Source organism: Cucumis melo, chromosome 4, assembly GCF_025177605.1.
Source record: "Cucumis melo cultivar AY chromosome 4, USDA_Cmelo_AY_1.0, whole genome shotgun sequence".
NCBI lineage: Eukaryota > Viridiplantae > Streptophyta > Magnoliopsida > Cucurbitales > Cucurbitaceae > Cucumis > Cucumis melo.
Genome location: NC_066860.1, coordinates 11,536,696 through 11,553,474, shown reverse-complemented (window position 1 = coordinate 11,553,474; position 16,779 = coordinate 11,536,696). Strand labels below are relative to the sequence as shown.

The window sequence follows — 16,779 nt, the reverse complement described above, 5'->3', positions numbered from 1 at the left end:
ATATACAAAATTTGTGTATTGGATTTAGAATACAAATTTTTTAAAAAGTTAATAATTTATTCGAACACAACAATCTCGTTTAAAAAGGTTGAAAATGGACGTCACATTTAAATAAATTACTAAAAATTGTTTTACGGAAATAAAACAATTTGGTAAATTAAATATACGAAACTTGTATATTTGATTTAAAATACAAAATTTTTATATAAAATACAATTTTTTAAAAAAATATATAAAAAAATAAATTTCATAACACTATCTTGGTAACCTTCTTCCAAACATATTTTATCATAACACTATTATAACTCTATCTACATAACTCTTTTCCTCAAACACACCTTATCATAAAACTATATTTTTAAACCATTTCTCCAAACACATGTTAGAATAAAACTAGGTTTATCGTAACACTAATTTTATCATAATATTAATTTTTCATAACCGAATCTTTCTCCCAAAGGCCCTTTAAGTATGTCAGTGACGTTCAAAATCACCACCTTGTATCGCACTAAAAAAACATTTCTAATTTTCATGTTATTTCGTTCTACCAACCTCCGTCTTTCTGTTCTAATCTAACAACCCCGTGCCTTTAAAAATTAAAATAATAAAATGAAATGAAGACAAACCAAAAAAAAAAGGAATCTTGTAACTACCCACTTTAATGGCTGTGATCATCCTGATGAAATCAAAAGCTTAATTTCGCGGCTTTTTCATCGAAACTTTGGCGTCTTCTCAGGGAAACTATGTGTAAAGTGAAGCTGAACTTCCATTCATTTTCTTCTCCTTCTATTTATTTACCATATTCCTCTTCATTCAAACTTCAAGAATTTTGAATCTAACCCATTAACTTTCATTGTAGAGCGAAATAGAAAGAAAAATGGAGAAGGCACTCAACAGACAGAAGGTTCTTCTTCAACATTTGCAACCCAGCTCTTCTTCTGGATCTGCTTCACTTTCTGTATGTTTCAATACCCATTTTGTACTTCTTCTATTTATGATTCCCAGATATCTATTTTAGGGTTTTGTTTCGTTTTTGAACTGGGGTTTCTTTATCTTTCCTATTGAGTTTTCAATTTGTGTCTGAATGAACTTGTTTTTACTTCGGTGCTGATAGACTTCAGTATGTGCTGCTGGAGAAAGTGCTTCAAATTCTTACCATAGAACTGCTGCTTTTGGGGATGATATTGTCATTGTAGCGTAAGTTTTTTATTGTTTCTTTGTTAGCTCTTTGTTGATTCTGATATTCTTTTGCTGAAAAAACTAAAATAAATTGAAAACAGAGCAAATCGTACAGCAATATGCAGAGCAAAGAAAGGGGGTTTCAAGGATACTCCTGCGGAGGATCTTCTTGCATCTGTTTTAAAGGTATGATTAATTCATCCATTGATGTTTTTTATATTCTTCTCAAGTATTAAATTTTGTATTGGCTTGTTTAGTTTCACATATATGTGTTATTTACCCCTTAAACTCATTCCCATTAGTTACTTGGAAATCTCCTACTAGCCACCATCAAGATCTTTATGAAGCTAGAAACTTTTGAATGGTGGTCCGTAGGAAGATTTGTACTCACACTCATGAGCAATCATTATCCCTTTTCTTTTTATGTTTGCGGTTTTTTCTAATTAAGAAATTGAAGAAAAAGAACTTTTTTCAATGTGTGAATTTTGAGAACGCACCATTTCTTTCCTTATTTAGTTTTTTAAAATAATAATTTTTGGATGGAGATTGAACTGCTGACCTTATATGAGGAAATGCCTGCAACTTACAGAAACTAAGCTCTCACTTTGGCTGTGGGTGTTCTTTGTTGCCACCATTTGAGGTGGCCACATAAATTTATTCAACTCTGAACTCCTAAAGTAATTTAATTTGTGGATGGGCATGTGTGTTTTGATGAATTACAACTTTTAGGTATTTCCACTTTAGTTACAAAATGTATTATGACGTTACACCATCATTTCCTTAATCAATATTGACGTTTCATGACAAAATTGGGCTTGATTATTGTAATAATAGCAATAGCCGATGTTTTGTGATTTCAATTCAATATTCTGCCAACTACTTCAAACTTTGTTTCTTTTGATTATGTTCATAGAACTCTCTTGAAAAAAAAAATCAAGATTCTCTAAACAATATTGATTGTTGATGCAGGCTGTGATTGAGAAAACAAAGTTGAATCCGATTGAAGTTGGTGATATAGTAGTTGGTACAGTTTTGGCTCCTGGCTCTATAAGAGCCTCTGAGTGCAGGATGGCAGCTTTCTGTGCTGGCTTCCCTGGTATAATATATAATATTTCACTTTTCTCTGCCTTTGTATCCCACAGAAACAGTTTCAATTTCTCTCATAACTTTTGGCCCAAACTTGGAGTGTTTTCCATTTGACCAATGTTTAAAATCACGAGAGTTATGTTATAAAACTTAAAAGTGAACCATGAATAGAGGGATCCCTTTATCTCTATGGGATTTGTGAGTCCCAATTCACATCCTCCACAACCATTTGGCTTACGACTTGGATGTTTCTTTTTTTGATGCATCAGATACGGTAAGCATAAGAACTGTCAACCGACAGTGCTCGTCGGGACTTCAAGCAGTTGCTGATGTAGCTGCAGCCATCAAAGTTGGTTACTATGATATTGGTGAGGATAGTTGAATTCAAGAACCCAAATTGGAAAATAAAACAGAGTTAAGTTATTACATTGTTGAGTTCTTTACCTTAACAAGATCTGTCTTTCACTGTAGGTATTGGAGCTGGGTTGGAGTGCATGAGTATTAATGACATTGAATTTGCTGTTAGCGACAGTCCCAACGTATACTTACTTTTAAAACCTTCAATGAATTTGATTGATCTGATTTACCTGAAGTATTAACTGCTTGAAGTGGTTGGCAGGTAAATGGCATTCAACAAGCTCGAGATTGTATGCTTCCTATGGGCATCACTTCTGAAAATGTTGCCCAACAATACGGTGTGACTAGGGAAGAGCAAGATCAAGCTGCTGTAAGTTCACTGCACTTAACACTTAACTCGGGTCTATTGATATAATTGGGTCGACTTAGCTCCTTAAACATCATTCTATAAATGTTGATTTTAAACTTATATACTATAAACACTAACAGTAACTCACCATTTCAAATTTAATAATGCTTATGCATGTAATACCGTTTTTATAAGCAATAAGAACTTGTTATGAAATCCTTGACAGTATTTCTTAATAATTTTTGTTCATTTCTTAGACAGTGCTTTCATCTTGGATTAGCAATAATACGATGTTCCCCCACTTAACAGCACAAAGGCTTGCTTGCAACCATAATGCTTAGGGAAGGGACATGTTCATTAACATGACCATTTTAAACTTAAACATTAGTGATAATTTGACATAGGAGTGATTTCAACAGGTTGAATCGCATCGGCGTGCTGCTGCAGCAAGTGCCTCTGGCAAATTCAAAGATGAGATCATCCCTGTTTACACGAAGGTAATTGCAGAATGACTTCTCTAATAATGAGATATTGTGTGTTCATTTTGTTTTCTTTGTCACTTACAAACTTTTCACCATACTCCAAAGATCATCGACCCAAAATCTGGTGTTGTGAAGCCCGTGATTGTATCTGTCGATGATGGCATACGGCCAAGCACAAACATGGAAATTTTGGCAAAGCTGAAGCCAGCTTTCAAGAAAAATGGCTGCACAACAGCAGGTTTTTACTTTCATACAATTAGGATTGGTATTATGTTTGTTGACAGTAGGATTATGGCTTAAATCAATGCTTTCTCTATAGGGAACTCTAGTCAAGTTAGTGACGGAGCTGCTGCAGTCCTTCTCATGAAAAGAAGCTTAGCTATTCAGAAGGGACTTCCTATTCTTGGTGTCTTCAGGTACATCCATTCTCTTACAATTAAACCTACAAACCTACAAGCGAGTTTGTTATGCGTTCCTAAATTTGTGTTAGGGAGAACTGTTTCTGAAAAAAGATGATAGAATGCCTTGAATTCAGTATGTGGTGCTACGAACAACCTAGTATAGTGGTCTCACTGACCGTTTAGCGAAGTGCAATATATAAACTCTCTAACCTAGTTCGGCCGTATTGTATTCTGAAAAATTCTCTCTAATCAAAATTTTCTCCCTTTGCCCCATAAATATAGCTAACACACTGTTAGAACTACGTATATCTCCATGTTGATATTTATACGTTCTTTGTATTGCTTAATTTTTGATTTCATGAGAAGAAAAAAACAAAAAAGAAAAAAAGGACTATAAGCAAGTTCATTCAAAATGATTGAATCCCGAAGAAACATTTGTATGTTCCACCTCTTTTATCATTTCTTTTTCAATTGAAAAAGTATAAAGTGTGGAGAATATCTATCTTCAAATGGAAATAAGTATGATTGAAATCCAAGGATGAGATTTATTTTTTACCATATCTTCGATCTACATTTTAAAATATGTGTGTGTGCAGGAGTTTTTCAGTAGTTGGTGTGGATCCGGCAGTAATGGGAATTGGACCAGCTGTTGCAATTCCGGCGGCAGTTAAATCTGCTGGTCTTACTCTCCAAGATATTGACCTTTTTGAAATTAATGAGGTAATTTTACTTTTCATTGTTTTTCAATGATTAAGAAAATGAAAATAAGAATCAAACATTTTTACGTCTTCTTTGATAAATAACATATGTTTTTAGAAATGAATGTGTTGGACAACCTTCCCATTTCTTAATTCTCCTTTAGAAACATTGTCAAAATTGTATATTAAATTTTATTATCTATAAAAAAGTGGTTTATTATTATTATTTGTTTTATTTTAATATGCACACAATTTTTTGGGTTTGCAGGCATTTGCATCTCAGTATGTGTATTGCTGTAAGAAACTAAAGCTTGATACTGAAAAGGTGAATGTTAATGGCGGTGCAATTGCTCTGGGCCATCCTTTGGGCGCAACTGGTATTCTTTCGTACTCTATCTAAATCTCCATCTCCATCTCCATCTCCATCTCCATCTCTGTCTCTGTTTATTACCAAACTGAAGTTCGTTCACTGAGTGCTGTTGAAATAAGGACTAAAGTGTTTGTGGGCTGAGTGGGGTTGGAATGAGCTATCTTTTAGACCCCCCAATTGTTTCCATTTTAAACTTTTTTCACCTGAACCACCGTTATTAAATTTTGTAAACCAACTTAACCCATAAAATTTCAACATATTTGGAGTTAACCCACCTGACCCGAACATTTACATTGATGATGACAAGGTTCTAAGGTATTTGGTATTTTATTTACTAAGCTATGCTCTAATTAGTACCAGGAAAATAGAATCACGCCATAAGTATGGTGATGATAAATGTCTTTTTCTCCTTTGTTTGGTGCTAGGTGCTCGATGTGTGGCAACACTCTTGAGTGAAATGAAGCGTCGAGGAAGGGACAGCCGATTTGGGGTGATCTCCATGTGCATAGGTATGTACCTCTCTGAGATCTGCCATTTTAGTTCTAATGGAGTGAGAATTTAGACTTTAGCCTTAGGTTGACCTCAGCAATTCAGTCGGGTTGAGTCGAGTCAATCGTCTTTGAATTACAATCCGTGGTGTATGTATGCAGGCACAGGGATGGGCGCTGCAGCTGTGATTGAAAGAGGTGACTACGTTGATGAGTTTTGCAATGCAAGGCCAAGCTTTCACTAAAATTTAAGTATGTTTTGCTGCAAGTATTTTTTGGCTGTCATACACGGATTTTTCTCTTCATGTACCAATTTTTGTCAACTCTCCACACTCTAAAACGAGTGTATTTTTGTTTTGCTTCAATCTCTTTTTTCAAATTATTGATTAGTGATAGAATAATTCATGGAAAATTAAAAGGGAAATTGCAGTGGGTAGCTTTTTTAGAGTAGTATATGACAAATATGGTATATGGTTTTAAAATAATGCAAATATGGTAAAATTCTCACTTTATAAAGTATTTTCCATCTTAAAATTGTTATCATCTCCAAAACTACTCTTCAATAATGTAATTTTTTTTCCACTTTTTTTAAACCCTAGTCATCCTTTCTCTTACGTTTTCTGCAATTCGTTTTCCCTTGTTCTTCCTCATTGGTATTTTAATTGGTTTCTAAAATCAGCAAAGACGTCTTCATTTGTAAATAATTTATCAAGTCGTTCAAATTTCATATGAAGATGGATTTTTAATTTTGATTTTGTCCATTATTGATTCTGATTTCCTCCTGCGGTTTTTTTAGGAATTTGATTTCTTTCTTCTTAGTATTTTTCAACATTTGAGCGACTTTTAAGTTTTATTTATAGGTTTTCTTCTTTTTTTTCCTTTTCCTGCCGTCATTGCACGTCCATGAATTCTTCTTTTTTCTATTGTATTAATCTTGATTTTAAGATATCAATGGTATTAGGATATTAATCGTACATTAATTGCAATTTGATATATAATGGTTGTTGATACGAGGAATTTAACTTCATTTGTGATTGTTCTTTGTTTTTTTTATCTATGTGAATTTTGGAGTTGAATATGATTTCAAATGATTTTGTTTTATTTTTTTACATTAGTTTTATTTTGGTTTTACTGGGTTTTGATGTACTTATGTTATATGTATTAATTGATTGATATACTTACTATTTGATCTTCATCTTTTAAAAATTTTGTAGTTTATTGTAGTTATGGTTAAATATATAATAAACTTTTTTATCAAGTGTATCAATTGTATAAACTAGTGAAATATATGAATGATATAAATCAGTGTATCATTATCAAATACATCAACAATATATCAGAAAAGTATATTAGCATGACAGTAAAGTTAACCATTATCAAGTACATCAATCAAGTATACAAGTGTATATCAATAGTGTTAGTTGGATTTCAAGTGTATCAAGTGTATCAGTGAAGAATACTAAGTGTATTTATAGTACATCAAATGTATCAAACATATGACATGTATTAAGCCACGTAACTTCTTCAACTTTTAGTTTTTTTTATTAAATCAAGCATGCTTTTGCATCAGCTGGATCTAGAGATCCTTCAAATACCGTAGCACCTAAAGTTTTTAATCTTTCAATGCTATACTTTTTATCAGACTTGATTTGGATTGTTTCCATAGATTCCATAAAATTTTGGAACATTTCTTGATAACTTTGTTCATCATTCTTAGATGTTGTTGCCTCGTACTTGATTCCAGTTCCTAAAGTATGGTCCTCTTCCATGGGTGTTGTAGGCATATGTGGCTTTCCTCTTTTTGAGTGGTGGGGCATTCTTATCTTCTGTGATTATTGACATCTTTAAACGTTTATATGTACTTATGGCTTATGCATATCATTCTTTACTTCCAATCTTAGCACAACTATCTTACTTTATTAACCAAAGAAGCACCTATTTTACAAACACACCTTTTATTTATATACACAAGCCTTTATGTATGTATTACATATTATCTTACAAAAATTTTACAAGATTAAGAAAGGAAAAAAAAAAAAAAAACAACAAACATACATTTTTTATATCATATTCTCCTCTTTCGACAAACTACCTAAGTTTATTTTTTTCCTTTTATCTCTGTTGTTACCTCTTGACCAACCGACTGAGCTACAGACCCTATCCCTATTTCCATCTGTTGATCTTACTTGAAAGGCAAACAATTATTCCTGAAGTGTCCTCTCTGATGACAGTAAAAACATACTACCTCGTCTACGAACATCTCCCCCAATGAAATTTTTTGCACTTGTAGCATTGTCTTTTCCTTTCTAATTTTGATTTGACCTCTCTCAAAGAGTGTGATCCTACAAATTCTTGTTTACCTTCTTCCATTTCTTTCAATCTCATCTTCCTACAGTGTTTAAAGCAAAATTCTCTTTTGAACATATTTAGAAATAACTCTCAGTCCTGTCCCCCTTCTTTAGTTAAGTCTTTTTTCGACGTAAACCACCACTCCCTTGCTTCATCCACAAACATAGTGTCAACTAACTTAACTTTTATGTCTTCCTCACAATCAATTATTTCGAAATATTCCCTCGCCCGATGCATCCATTCTTCGGCTTCTATGGGATAAATAGATCCCCTAAACATGTCTACTCCATAAGTTCTAATCTTCCTCTAGTGTTTTGGTTTTGGTTTTCCATAGAAGTGAGTGATAAACATTTTTCTTTTGTTCGTGCTCAACATTTAATAGTAAATGAAATTTTTTACTTACATAGCTTTCGGCGAGATTGTGTTCCAATTGCTGTTTACATACTTTGTCTACAATCAAATTTTATTTTAAATTCAATTTAAACTTTACTTTTCTGTTCCCTAGGATTTAGGAAATAACTTTTGCTCTGATACCACTTGTCACACCCCCTCCCAGATCACCTACTTAGACTCAAAAAGTGGCGTAACGTCAACTGAAATCATTCTCCTCTAAAACAACTTCAACTAACCCTTAACACGAAAACATAAACAGTTGCAAGCGGAAGTCTTCTCCTTATAAAATTGGAATGTAGCCCATTTTAAATAACTTTTATAAATACTATGTAAACTTATAAGACATGGGAGTACAAACTTTTATAAAACAAGATGATATTTTTAATTAATCATTTCCTTTTATGACTGAAAACTTGATTGGTCTGACAGTAGTAAGTTCAGCACACAGAGATTCACAATCTGTACTTGGAAAGAGGGGAAACATTTTGAAAGAGTAAATTAAAAGACTTAGCGAGCAACAGTTTCATAAAACAAGTTTTCGTAAATAGTTTGTCATAAAACTTAAGCTTAAATAACATTTATGAATAAACATTTATTTCATAACATGATACTTGAAACAATTAACATTTTCATAACTTTTAGAAGACATAATCCATAGCTACAGGCAGTATTAAACCTCTTTGTTCTGAGACAGAATAGTCATTAGGAAACAACTTTCAATGTAAGCCTCCTCCTTTAAGGCATAAAAATATACCTTTCCTGATGGCCCATAAACTATAGATCCGTCAACTCTACCATTAGTATGGAGTTAACCACATGTATACAATAGGTCTCATGGAATATTCAGGCTAGGATAAACATATTGAAAATCTTGAAACATTTCTTTTGCTTTCATAGTTGATCAATAAATCATTCAAACATAGCATAGTTTGAGAAATCAGTCCAACAATCATTTATCATAAAACGTGTCTTTGACACTACAAGAAATCGAAAGATTCCCGACGTTGCAAACCATGTTGGGAATGAGTACGTCGAAAATGTCCTACCATTCCCGATGCATACGAAGGGGCGTCGGTATAGTCGAGCAATTCTGACATCATAATAAAGTTATCGAGATTGCTCCACCAAATTGATTTTTTAAAAATATATTGTGAACTTTTCCCAACATTTATGCAGGAACGTCAGGTATGGTTGCGACCATCCCCAACGTCTACGTCGAAGGCGTTGGGGAAAATTAAATGATAATTCAATTGTTCAACTCTTTCCGACGCCATTAGGTAAACGTCGAGATTGCTTAATATTCCTTAACGTCCCTGCATGACATCAGGAATAGTTCTAACTAATACTGACATCAATAGTGAAATGTTGGTATTCGTTCACACTAATTAACCTCGACATTCCACTTTATGGCATTGTGGAAAATTAAAATAATAGTTTAAATAGTTAATATTCTCCGACGTCTATGCATGGCGTCGGAGTAGTTTAAACCAATACTGATGCCATTGGTAAAATGTTGGTATTGGTTGGCACTAACCTCGACATTCCACTTTATGGCGTTAGGGAAAGTTGGGTTTTTCGACGTTTTGAGGTGCTTTGGGAAAAGTCCTATAAGTTTTTTGTTCTATGTTCACAGAACACAGAACGCAACGAAAGGAAAAAGAAGAAGAGAGATTGTCGAGAGAGAGAGAGAGGGAGATTCGTCCGCGTTCACCACCAGTCGTCCGTCGTCATAGCCACCGGATGTCTCCTCCACCGGCCGTCCTCCCTCGTCACCTAATTGTCTATCACCACTCTCAATCAAGTTTTATTTTCTAAGTTTTTTTTTAAAATTAAAAAAATGCATGTATTGCATGTTCTTTATTGATTTAGTTTAGTTAATTAGTTTTAGGATTTGTTATACAATTTAGATTTTGAGATAGTTTTAGAATTTAGATTTGAATTAATTTTATGTTTTAGTATTGAATTAGTTTCAGGTTTTAGTATTGAATTAGTTTTAGATTTTAGTATTATATTTGAATTATTTTTAGGATTTAAGATTGACATTGATGTTGAATTTGATATTTATAAATAACTTGCATGTGTTGAGATTTGCAGGTCATATCGAATTTGAGGGGGATTATATTGAATTGAGAAGTTGTTTATTGAATTTGAAATTAAATTTGAAATTGAATTTGAGATTGTGATTTAATTTGAATTTGATATTGTGTTTAATTTGAATTTTAGAATATGAATTTGAATTTGATATTGAATTTGATATTGTGTTTATGGCTATCCTATAGTTATGGTAGCCTTTTCCTTTCAAAATTAGTTTTTAATTTGTTAGTACTTTTGGGGGTTCTTAGCTAGGTAGCTTTAATGAAGTATATTGGAAGTGTTAGGTATTGCAAGTGTGACGTAGTTTTAAACTTAACTTTGGTAAAGTTGGGAGATTGGGCAGCGTATTCATGGAGTAAGTTTAAGGTAGTTAGAGCATTTGAGAGGAGGAATATATGACTAATAAAAAACCTATTTATGTTTTAGAACTTTTCACGATGGACAAAGGTTGGATGAAACTTAAGAATAAGTTCTCAGTTGAGTATAGAGAGGGAGTGTCCCAATTTTTAGACCTTGCAAAGTATCACGCGGATAATTATTAATAAACAAGGTGTCTATGCAAGAGATTTATGAACTCAAATTGGGACTCATTAGAGGATGTGCAGTGATATCTATTAACAATTGGAATATCACCCTTCTATATAGAATAGGTGTATTATGGAGAGCCCGTGAATTTGCATAGTGGTATACAAAGATTTGATGAAGGAGCTAGCAGTAGTAACCCTTTTGATGAAGGAACTAGTAATAACATCTTTTTTAAAGAAAATGAAATGTTGGGTATGCTTCATAATCTGCAAGCTCCAATGAACACGTAGAAGAAATGAAGGAAGGTTTGGAGAATGACATGTTGTTGAATAGTGGGGTAGATGTAGAACAAGAGACGACAAACATATTTCAAGACTTATTAAATGAAGCATGTAGTGAGTTATACCTCGGATGTTCTGAAATTTCCTCCCTAAATTTTTTGGTTAAGATCATGCATGTAAAGGTTTTCAATGGTTGGAGTGACAAGTCCTTCGACATGTTGTTGGAGATATTAAAAGCAGCTTTTCCAATGTGTAGTGCCAATATCCCTAGTTCGTTATACGAAGCCAAATGAAAATTGCATGACTTGGGCCTAGGATACGAGACTATTCATGCTTGTAAGTACGATTGTGTATTGTATTATAAGGAGTTTGGAGATTTACAACATTGTCCAACTTGTGATGAATCTCGGTACAAGGTTAGTCATAACAAAGGAAAAAAAATTGCAGAAGGTATTACGCCATTTTTCGTTGGTACCAAGATTACAACATGTGTTTGTATCGCAAGAAAACTCATTTGACACAATATGATATAAGGATAAATGAGTAGAAAGAGAGGATGTGTTGAGACATCCAGTTGATGCAGAAGGACGAAAATATTTTGATTCTAAATTTCCCAATTTTGCTTTAGATTCACGGAATGTTCGTTTGGGGTTAGCTTTAGATGAACTTAATCCATTTGTAGTCTTAGATGGACATAATTTGTTCAATCATATGTGTACCTTGTATAGTATATGGCCTATAATGTTAATTCCTACAATTTGTCACCTTGAAAATGCATAAAAGAGCCAAACTTCTTCATGTCATTGCTCATTCCCAGTCCAAGATCTCTTAGTAGGAAAATTGATGTGTATCCCATACCATTGATTGAGGAAATGAAAGAGTTATGGACTTTTGGTGTGCGTACATATGATTCTCTTACGGATCAGTTCTTTCAGTTATATGCAGTCTTGTTGTGAATAGTTAATGAATTCTTGGCATATGGTAACCTGTGTGTTAATGCGACATGTCATTCGATTCAACATAGCCATCGGTGTGTTAATGTGAAACACATTTCTGATCACTGTCCTCAAGTAGGCCGATGTACCTCCAGAGTACATTGAGGTCGTCAAGGACGGGCTGTAGGTAAGTTAGTAAAATACTCAACATGTACGTAACTCCTTATATATGTAGAAAACTATTCCTTATGTATTTTTCTTTTATAACACTGGTTCGAGCTTGATTTCGGTGATCAAACTCTTACTCGTTTTGTTGAGCATCAAACGCTCAGCACGTGGAAGGAATTTAGGGGAGAAAACCACTGATATTTCAAGCAGTTCAACGACCCTGAAGAAGTACTTGCAAACCCACTAATGAGATTGGTGAATCGTGTGGAAGATTGACATTTCCTTTGCGATCATTACATGACCTCCCAATTCCAGGTGATTTATATATCTTAATTAATATTTTGATTTTTTGAATGTAGGAGCAATTGAGGATCAACAAGACTGCTAGAGTGCAACGGCCTTACGACCGCAAAAGCGAATGTAAGTCGTTCCTTCAAATGACAACACAATCTTGTTGAAGAACGCAGTCGTCTAGTAGACTGTGTTGAGTTGTTTAGAGAAATACACGCCAGTAGGACTGATGAGTTCGTTTCACAGGTGGCAGTGGATGCCCATGTAAGTTTATAAAATTAAACTTTTCAATTGTACTTTATACTTTTAATTGTCATTTCATAACTTACAACTTGTATGGTGCAAAGTTGAATATTTGAACTTCAGTCCTAGCCCACCCAAAGGATTCGCAATCACTCTTTGGAGATGACATATGCGAGATCGTCTTCGGTAGTCGATCGGGCTACTTAAAAGGTCTTGGTTGGGGCCCTATGCCCAAGTCTCGGAAGAGTACTACTTCCAGTTATTCCTCTTCTTATCATGAGATGCGCTCCAGAGAGATTAGCAAACTAAAGGCTAGCCTTGAAAATGCTAACTGTCTAATTGAAGAACAACGAATAAGGGAAGAGGAGCATGACTAACAAATGATCGAGACTACTCATTAAATGAAGGAGATGAGGAAGATGATCGAGGAGATGAGTTGGACATAAAGAGGACCATAAAGGTGCTTGGGTACATATTTTTCAACTTTTAATTCGATTAATTTCTCATGTATGATATATATCTAACTGTACTTTTATGTTATTTGTAGGCTTAGAAACCTTTCTTTTTGCATGGTCGAGGTTTTAGGAGAGGTTGATGTAGTTTTATTGTTTTAATGTATTCCTTTTGAACAATCTGAACAATATTAATTGTAATTGTTATTAGACATTTAGATGAAGTATTTTTATTTATGAACTGCAAATTTTTATTTTAATAGTTTGTTATAAATTTTGTTAATTTGTTGCCTTTCAAAGCGGAACCGAAAACAATAGCTCAAGAATAACATAAAAAATAATAAAAAATAATAATAAAATAAAAATAACAACAACAAAAAAAAAATTAATCCTGAGGCATACGCTACGACAAGGTAGGGATTTTCCCCGATGTTATGGAAAATACGTCGGGGATCCTTTTCCCGATGTTGTGTCAGAATTAGTTTAATCCCAATGCATAGAGAACATGTCAAGTATAATTCATTGCCAATGTGCATCATACGTCAGCATGAATTGTGTCGGGGATGCATTTATTTCGACATTGTCCCTTAACAGGTAAGAAAAAGTTCTCTCGATGCAGTATTTCCAACGTTCTGGCCAACGAAGTTTTAGACGTCGACATAGCCTAGGCTAATGTGCTTTCCTATTTGTGCTGATATGCGACGACATCGAGAATAACCTAGATCCTTGTAGTATAAACAATAATTTGGAAATCATGCTTTATAAATAACTTTTAAATCAATGTGTCACTTACTGTAGTTATGGCTCCTTGACCTGAAAATATTACATTCATTCTTTAATTAATCCTTTGGTCAAGAAAATATCCAAAACCTTCCTTAAAATTTCCAAAAATAGCAAAATAGTCTTCTCACCTTCTTTTATCTTAAACGCCAATCTTCTCGCCTCCAAATTCTACAACAACCTGGTTCTATGAACTAGACACAAATTCTAGTCTTTTGAGAGTGATTTGGAGTAATTTGCACAAATGAATTGTGAGAAACTTATGTCTGAAGTTCCCTACTTATAGGAAAACTTTGCATGAATTTGGAATGACAGCTCCAGCTTGGTAAATCACCTCTTAATCTCCTTATTCCACCTCCTGCATCTATCCACCTCCACTTTCGCAACAAAATGTATGGAATTTACTTAAGACACCTGGATAAAATTTAAACCGATTGCCACTAGTTTGCCACGTAGCTTGCTCAAAACGCCTAGCCTTGTCAAGATGCCCAACTAACCTCTATAGCCTTTCTCCCGTGCTATTCTTAAATACTTAACCTTGTCAATTACCTTGCCTACTAATCTCTATAGCCACATGCCCTTTCACAATCAAGCTTTCCTCGTGTAGCCTTGGCCGCCAAACTTATGCTTGTTAACTTCTTAGGTCATCTCACCAAGCACATAGTCTTTTTCACCTAGTCGTCAACACCTATGCTAACCTTTAAATCATCCTTCTCGCCTAGCAAGTCTAATGTTTCCAAATCATCTAAAACGCCTAGACTTTTCCTTAGACGTTATTTTTCATGGTTTTGGTTGCCTAGCACATGCTATAAATGCCTAGCTTAGAGGTTTTCAACCCATATTTTATCGTCTCATGAGTGTCATTTAATGGTTATTTAATGTCATTTTGGCCGCCCATCTAACCTCTAAACACCTAAAACTTCTTCCTTTCGACACTTAGCTAATTTTTCAAACTTTTCCTCCCTTGCTCACATTTTCTCTTATCTTTGCCAAATCTTAACAAGTTCCAAAGATCTAAGAATTTTAGGGTTTCACAGGGTGGGAGGCAACAAAGATACATTGTTGCATCTGGTTTTCATGCAACATAACTTTCCCTTTATCATTAGCTTTGACAGTGGGACTTTAGTTCGAATCAACAGCTTCACGAGCCTTCATTTGATCTCTCAAGGCAACAGTTTCATGATTCGCTCCTTGACAGCTTTCATTAGTAGATATCTCTCCATCTCTACCATGACTACCCTAGCTGTTACATCTGCTATCATGGTAGACACTACTTCAAGGTGTGATCCTACCTTTACCAAGAAGCAAGACAGAGCTTTCGAATAAAGGATTCTCTCTAATTACGATTATGCCTTTAAGAGATTCCATCAGTTGTTCCCAATTTTTCTTTATGGGACAAAACCTTGTTCTTGTTCTTAGATCTCTTTTGAACGAATGTGGAAGACAGATCTCGTGTAAGCATCGCTTGCAGCAAAAGATTTAGATGCAACTCTATTTGGTGTCATTGCTTTGCTTGTAGATTTGGATGATGAGAGAGAGATGAAAGGTAGACATGTTCCACCGAATGTGCTAATTTATTGGCACTAGGTTTTTGGAGGAACGTGTTTTGTGAGGTTGAACTTGTGTTTATGTTGTGTTTGAGTTGATTTGATGCGATGTGGTTCGATCTCTAATACTTGATTCTCTAATTCTCTCCTGGTTGAACGCTTGATGTATGGAGCGGAGCACTTGATGTTCTTGAAGTCGGAGTCTTGGAGGAATTAGTATTTATATCTTCGATTTAGTCTTTAGGATATATCCAAAGAACGTGAGCTAAGGAGTGATTCAGTCTTTAGAAGCTATTGAGTATTCTAGTTATCCGAAGAATTCTCTCTCTTTTTTTTTTTTTTGGAAATGTATTGTAGTACAACTAGGGGTAGGGGTTTGAACTCAAAATCTTTCATTCGAGGCTATAACTGCCAGTTGAGTTGAGCTCATGTCGTTGGCTTCCTGAAGTAATATTTTCTAAACCCCACAAATGAAGGAAACTTCTCTATTTAGGGTATAGCTGCCAGTTGAGTTGAGCTCATGTTGTTAGCTCCCTGAAGTAATATTTTGTAAACCCCACAAATGAAGTAAACTTCTCTATTTAGAGTTCTCTAGAGACTTTAGAGGCTTTATAAGCTTTGGCTTGGTTGGTCCCTCTATTTAGAGTTCTATAGAGCCTTTATGGGCTTGGGCAAGGTTGGTCCATGGATCATGATGGAAATAATTATTTTCTTTATGATCGATGGATCAATTAATTATTTTGGTCCAATTAAATATTATTTTTTTGGAAAATGCTCTGTAAGAGGAATAATTTCCTCCCTACCTATATTTATCAGATTCATTATTCGAGATAATTAATCCACTCAATAGTTCATACAGACCACTTCACGAAAAGAAAAAGAAATGTCTTAGTTACTTCTGTATACCTTCAGATCATACTACTCAAAGAAAATGCATTATATTATCAAATTATTGGCCAGAAGAAGGAAGCATTACTTATCTTCATCAAATTAATTTTCAGGATATTCCACTAAAAGAAAATAAGAGAAAAAAATTAGCACCATTGGACACCTCATAATTTCAAGAAAATCAAATAGCATAAGAAATCAAATTCAAACAAAAAAATATGGATTAGTATCACATATGAGAGGAAAAAGAACATGAGTAAAGAAAATGACTCAATTGAGCATCCATATCAAGGATGAACTTGAGTTATAGAGTTGTTGTTCCACATTGATGACGAAAGAAGAATTATAAGAAGCAGAAGCCGTGAAGAAGTAAAATTAGAGAATTTTTATGCTTTCGAATTAGAGAATTTTTCTGCTTTCGTA

At 34.2% G+C, this 16,779-nt stretch overlaps 1 protein-coding gene across 11 annotated transcripts; it reads left to right on the top strand.

The window, feature by feature from the left end:
* Positions 1-623: 623 nt before the first annotated feature.
* On the top strand, positions 624-13,401 carry LOC103494904 (3-ketoacyl CoA thiolase 1, peroxisomal-like). Of its 11 annotated transcripts, none has more exons than XR_007819877.1 (18): positions 860-958; positions 1,115-1,197; positions 1,281-1,365; positions 2,149-2,275; positions 2,535-2,633; positions 2,737-2,804; positions 2,885-2,992; positions 3,391-3,468; positions 3,559-3,691; positions 3,773-3,869; positions 4,451-4,574; positions 4,821-4,929; positions 5,348-5,431; positions 5,573-5,662; positions 7,128-7,218; positions 12,515-12,575; positions 12,693-12,710; positions 12,794-13,401. XR_007819877.1 is itself a non-coding variant. In XM_008456282.3 (15 exons), exons 2-15 carry the CDS (start codon positions 878-880, stop codon positions 5,653-5,655), a joined length of 1,359 nt encoding a protein of 452 aa, XP_008454504.2. In that variant the 5' UTR covers positions 624-747; positions 860-877; the 3' UTR covers positions 5,656-5,775. The 11 variants fall into 11 exon arrangements, 5 of the variants coding, with proteins under 5 accessions (XP_008454504.2, XP_050939052.1, XP_050939054.1 ...); XR_007819876.1 differs by having other exon boundaries at positions 12,515-12,710; positions 12,794-13,149; positions 13,237-13,401; XR_007819878.1 differs by having other exon boundaries at positions 7,191-7,218; positions 12,515-12,710.
* Positions 13,402-16,779: the final 3,378 nt, after the last annotated feature.

Coding starts and splice junctions, on each gene's coding strand:
- LOC103494904 (XM_051083095.1), top strand. Junction 3,469..3,558: donor TCATCCCTGTTTACACGAAG/GTAATTGCAGAA, acceptor CATACTCCAAAG/ATCATCGACCCAAAATCTGG. Junction 3,692..3,772: donor AAATGGCTGCACAACAGCAG/GTTTTTACTTTC, acceptor CTTTCTCTATAG/GGAACTCTAGTCAAGTTAGT.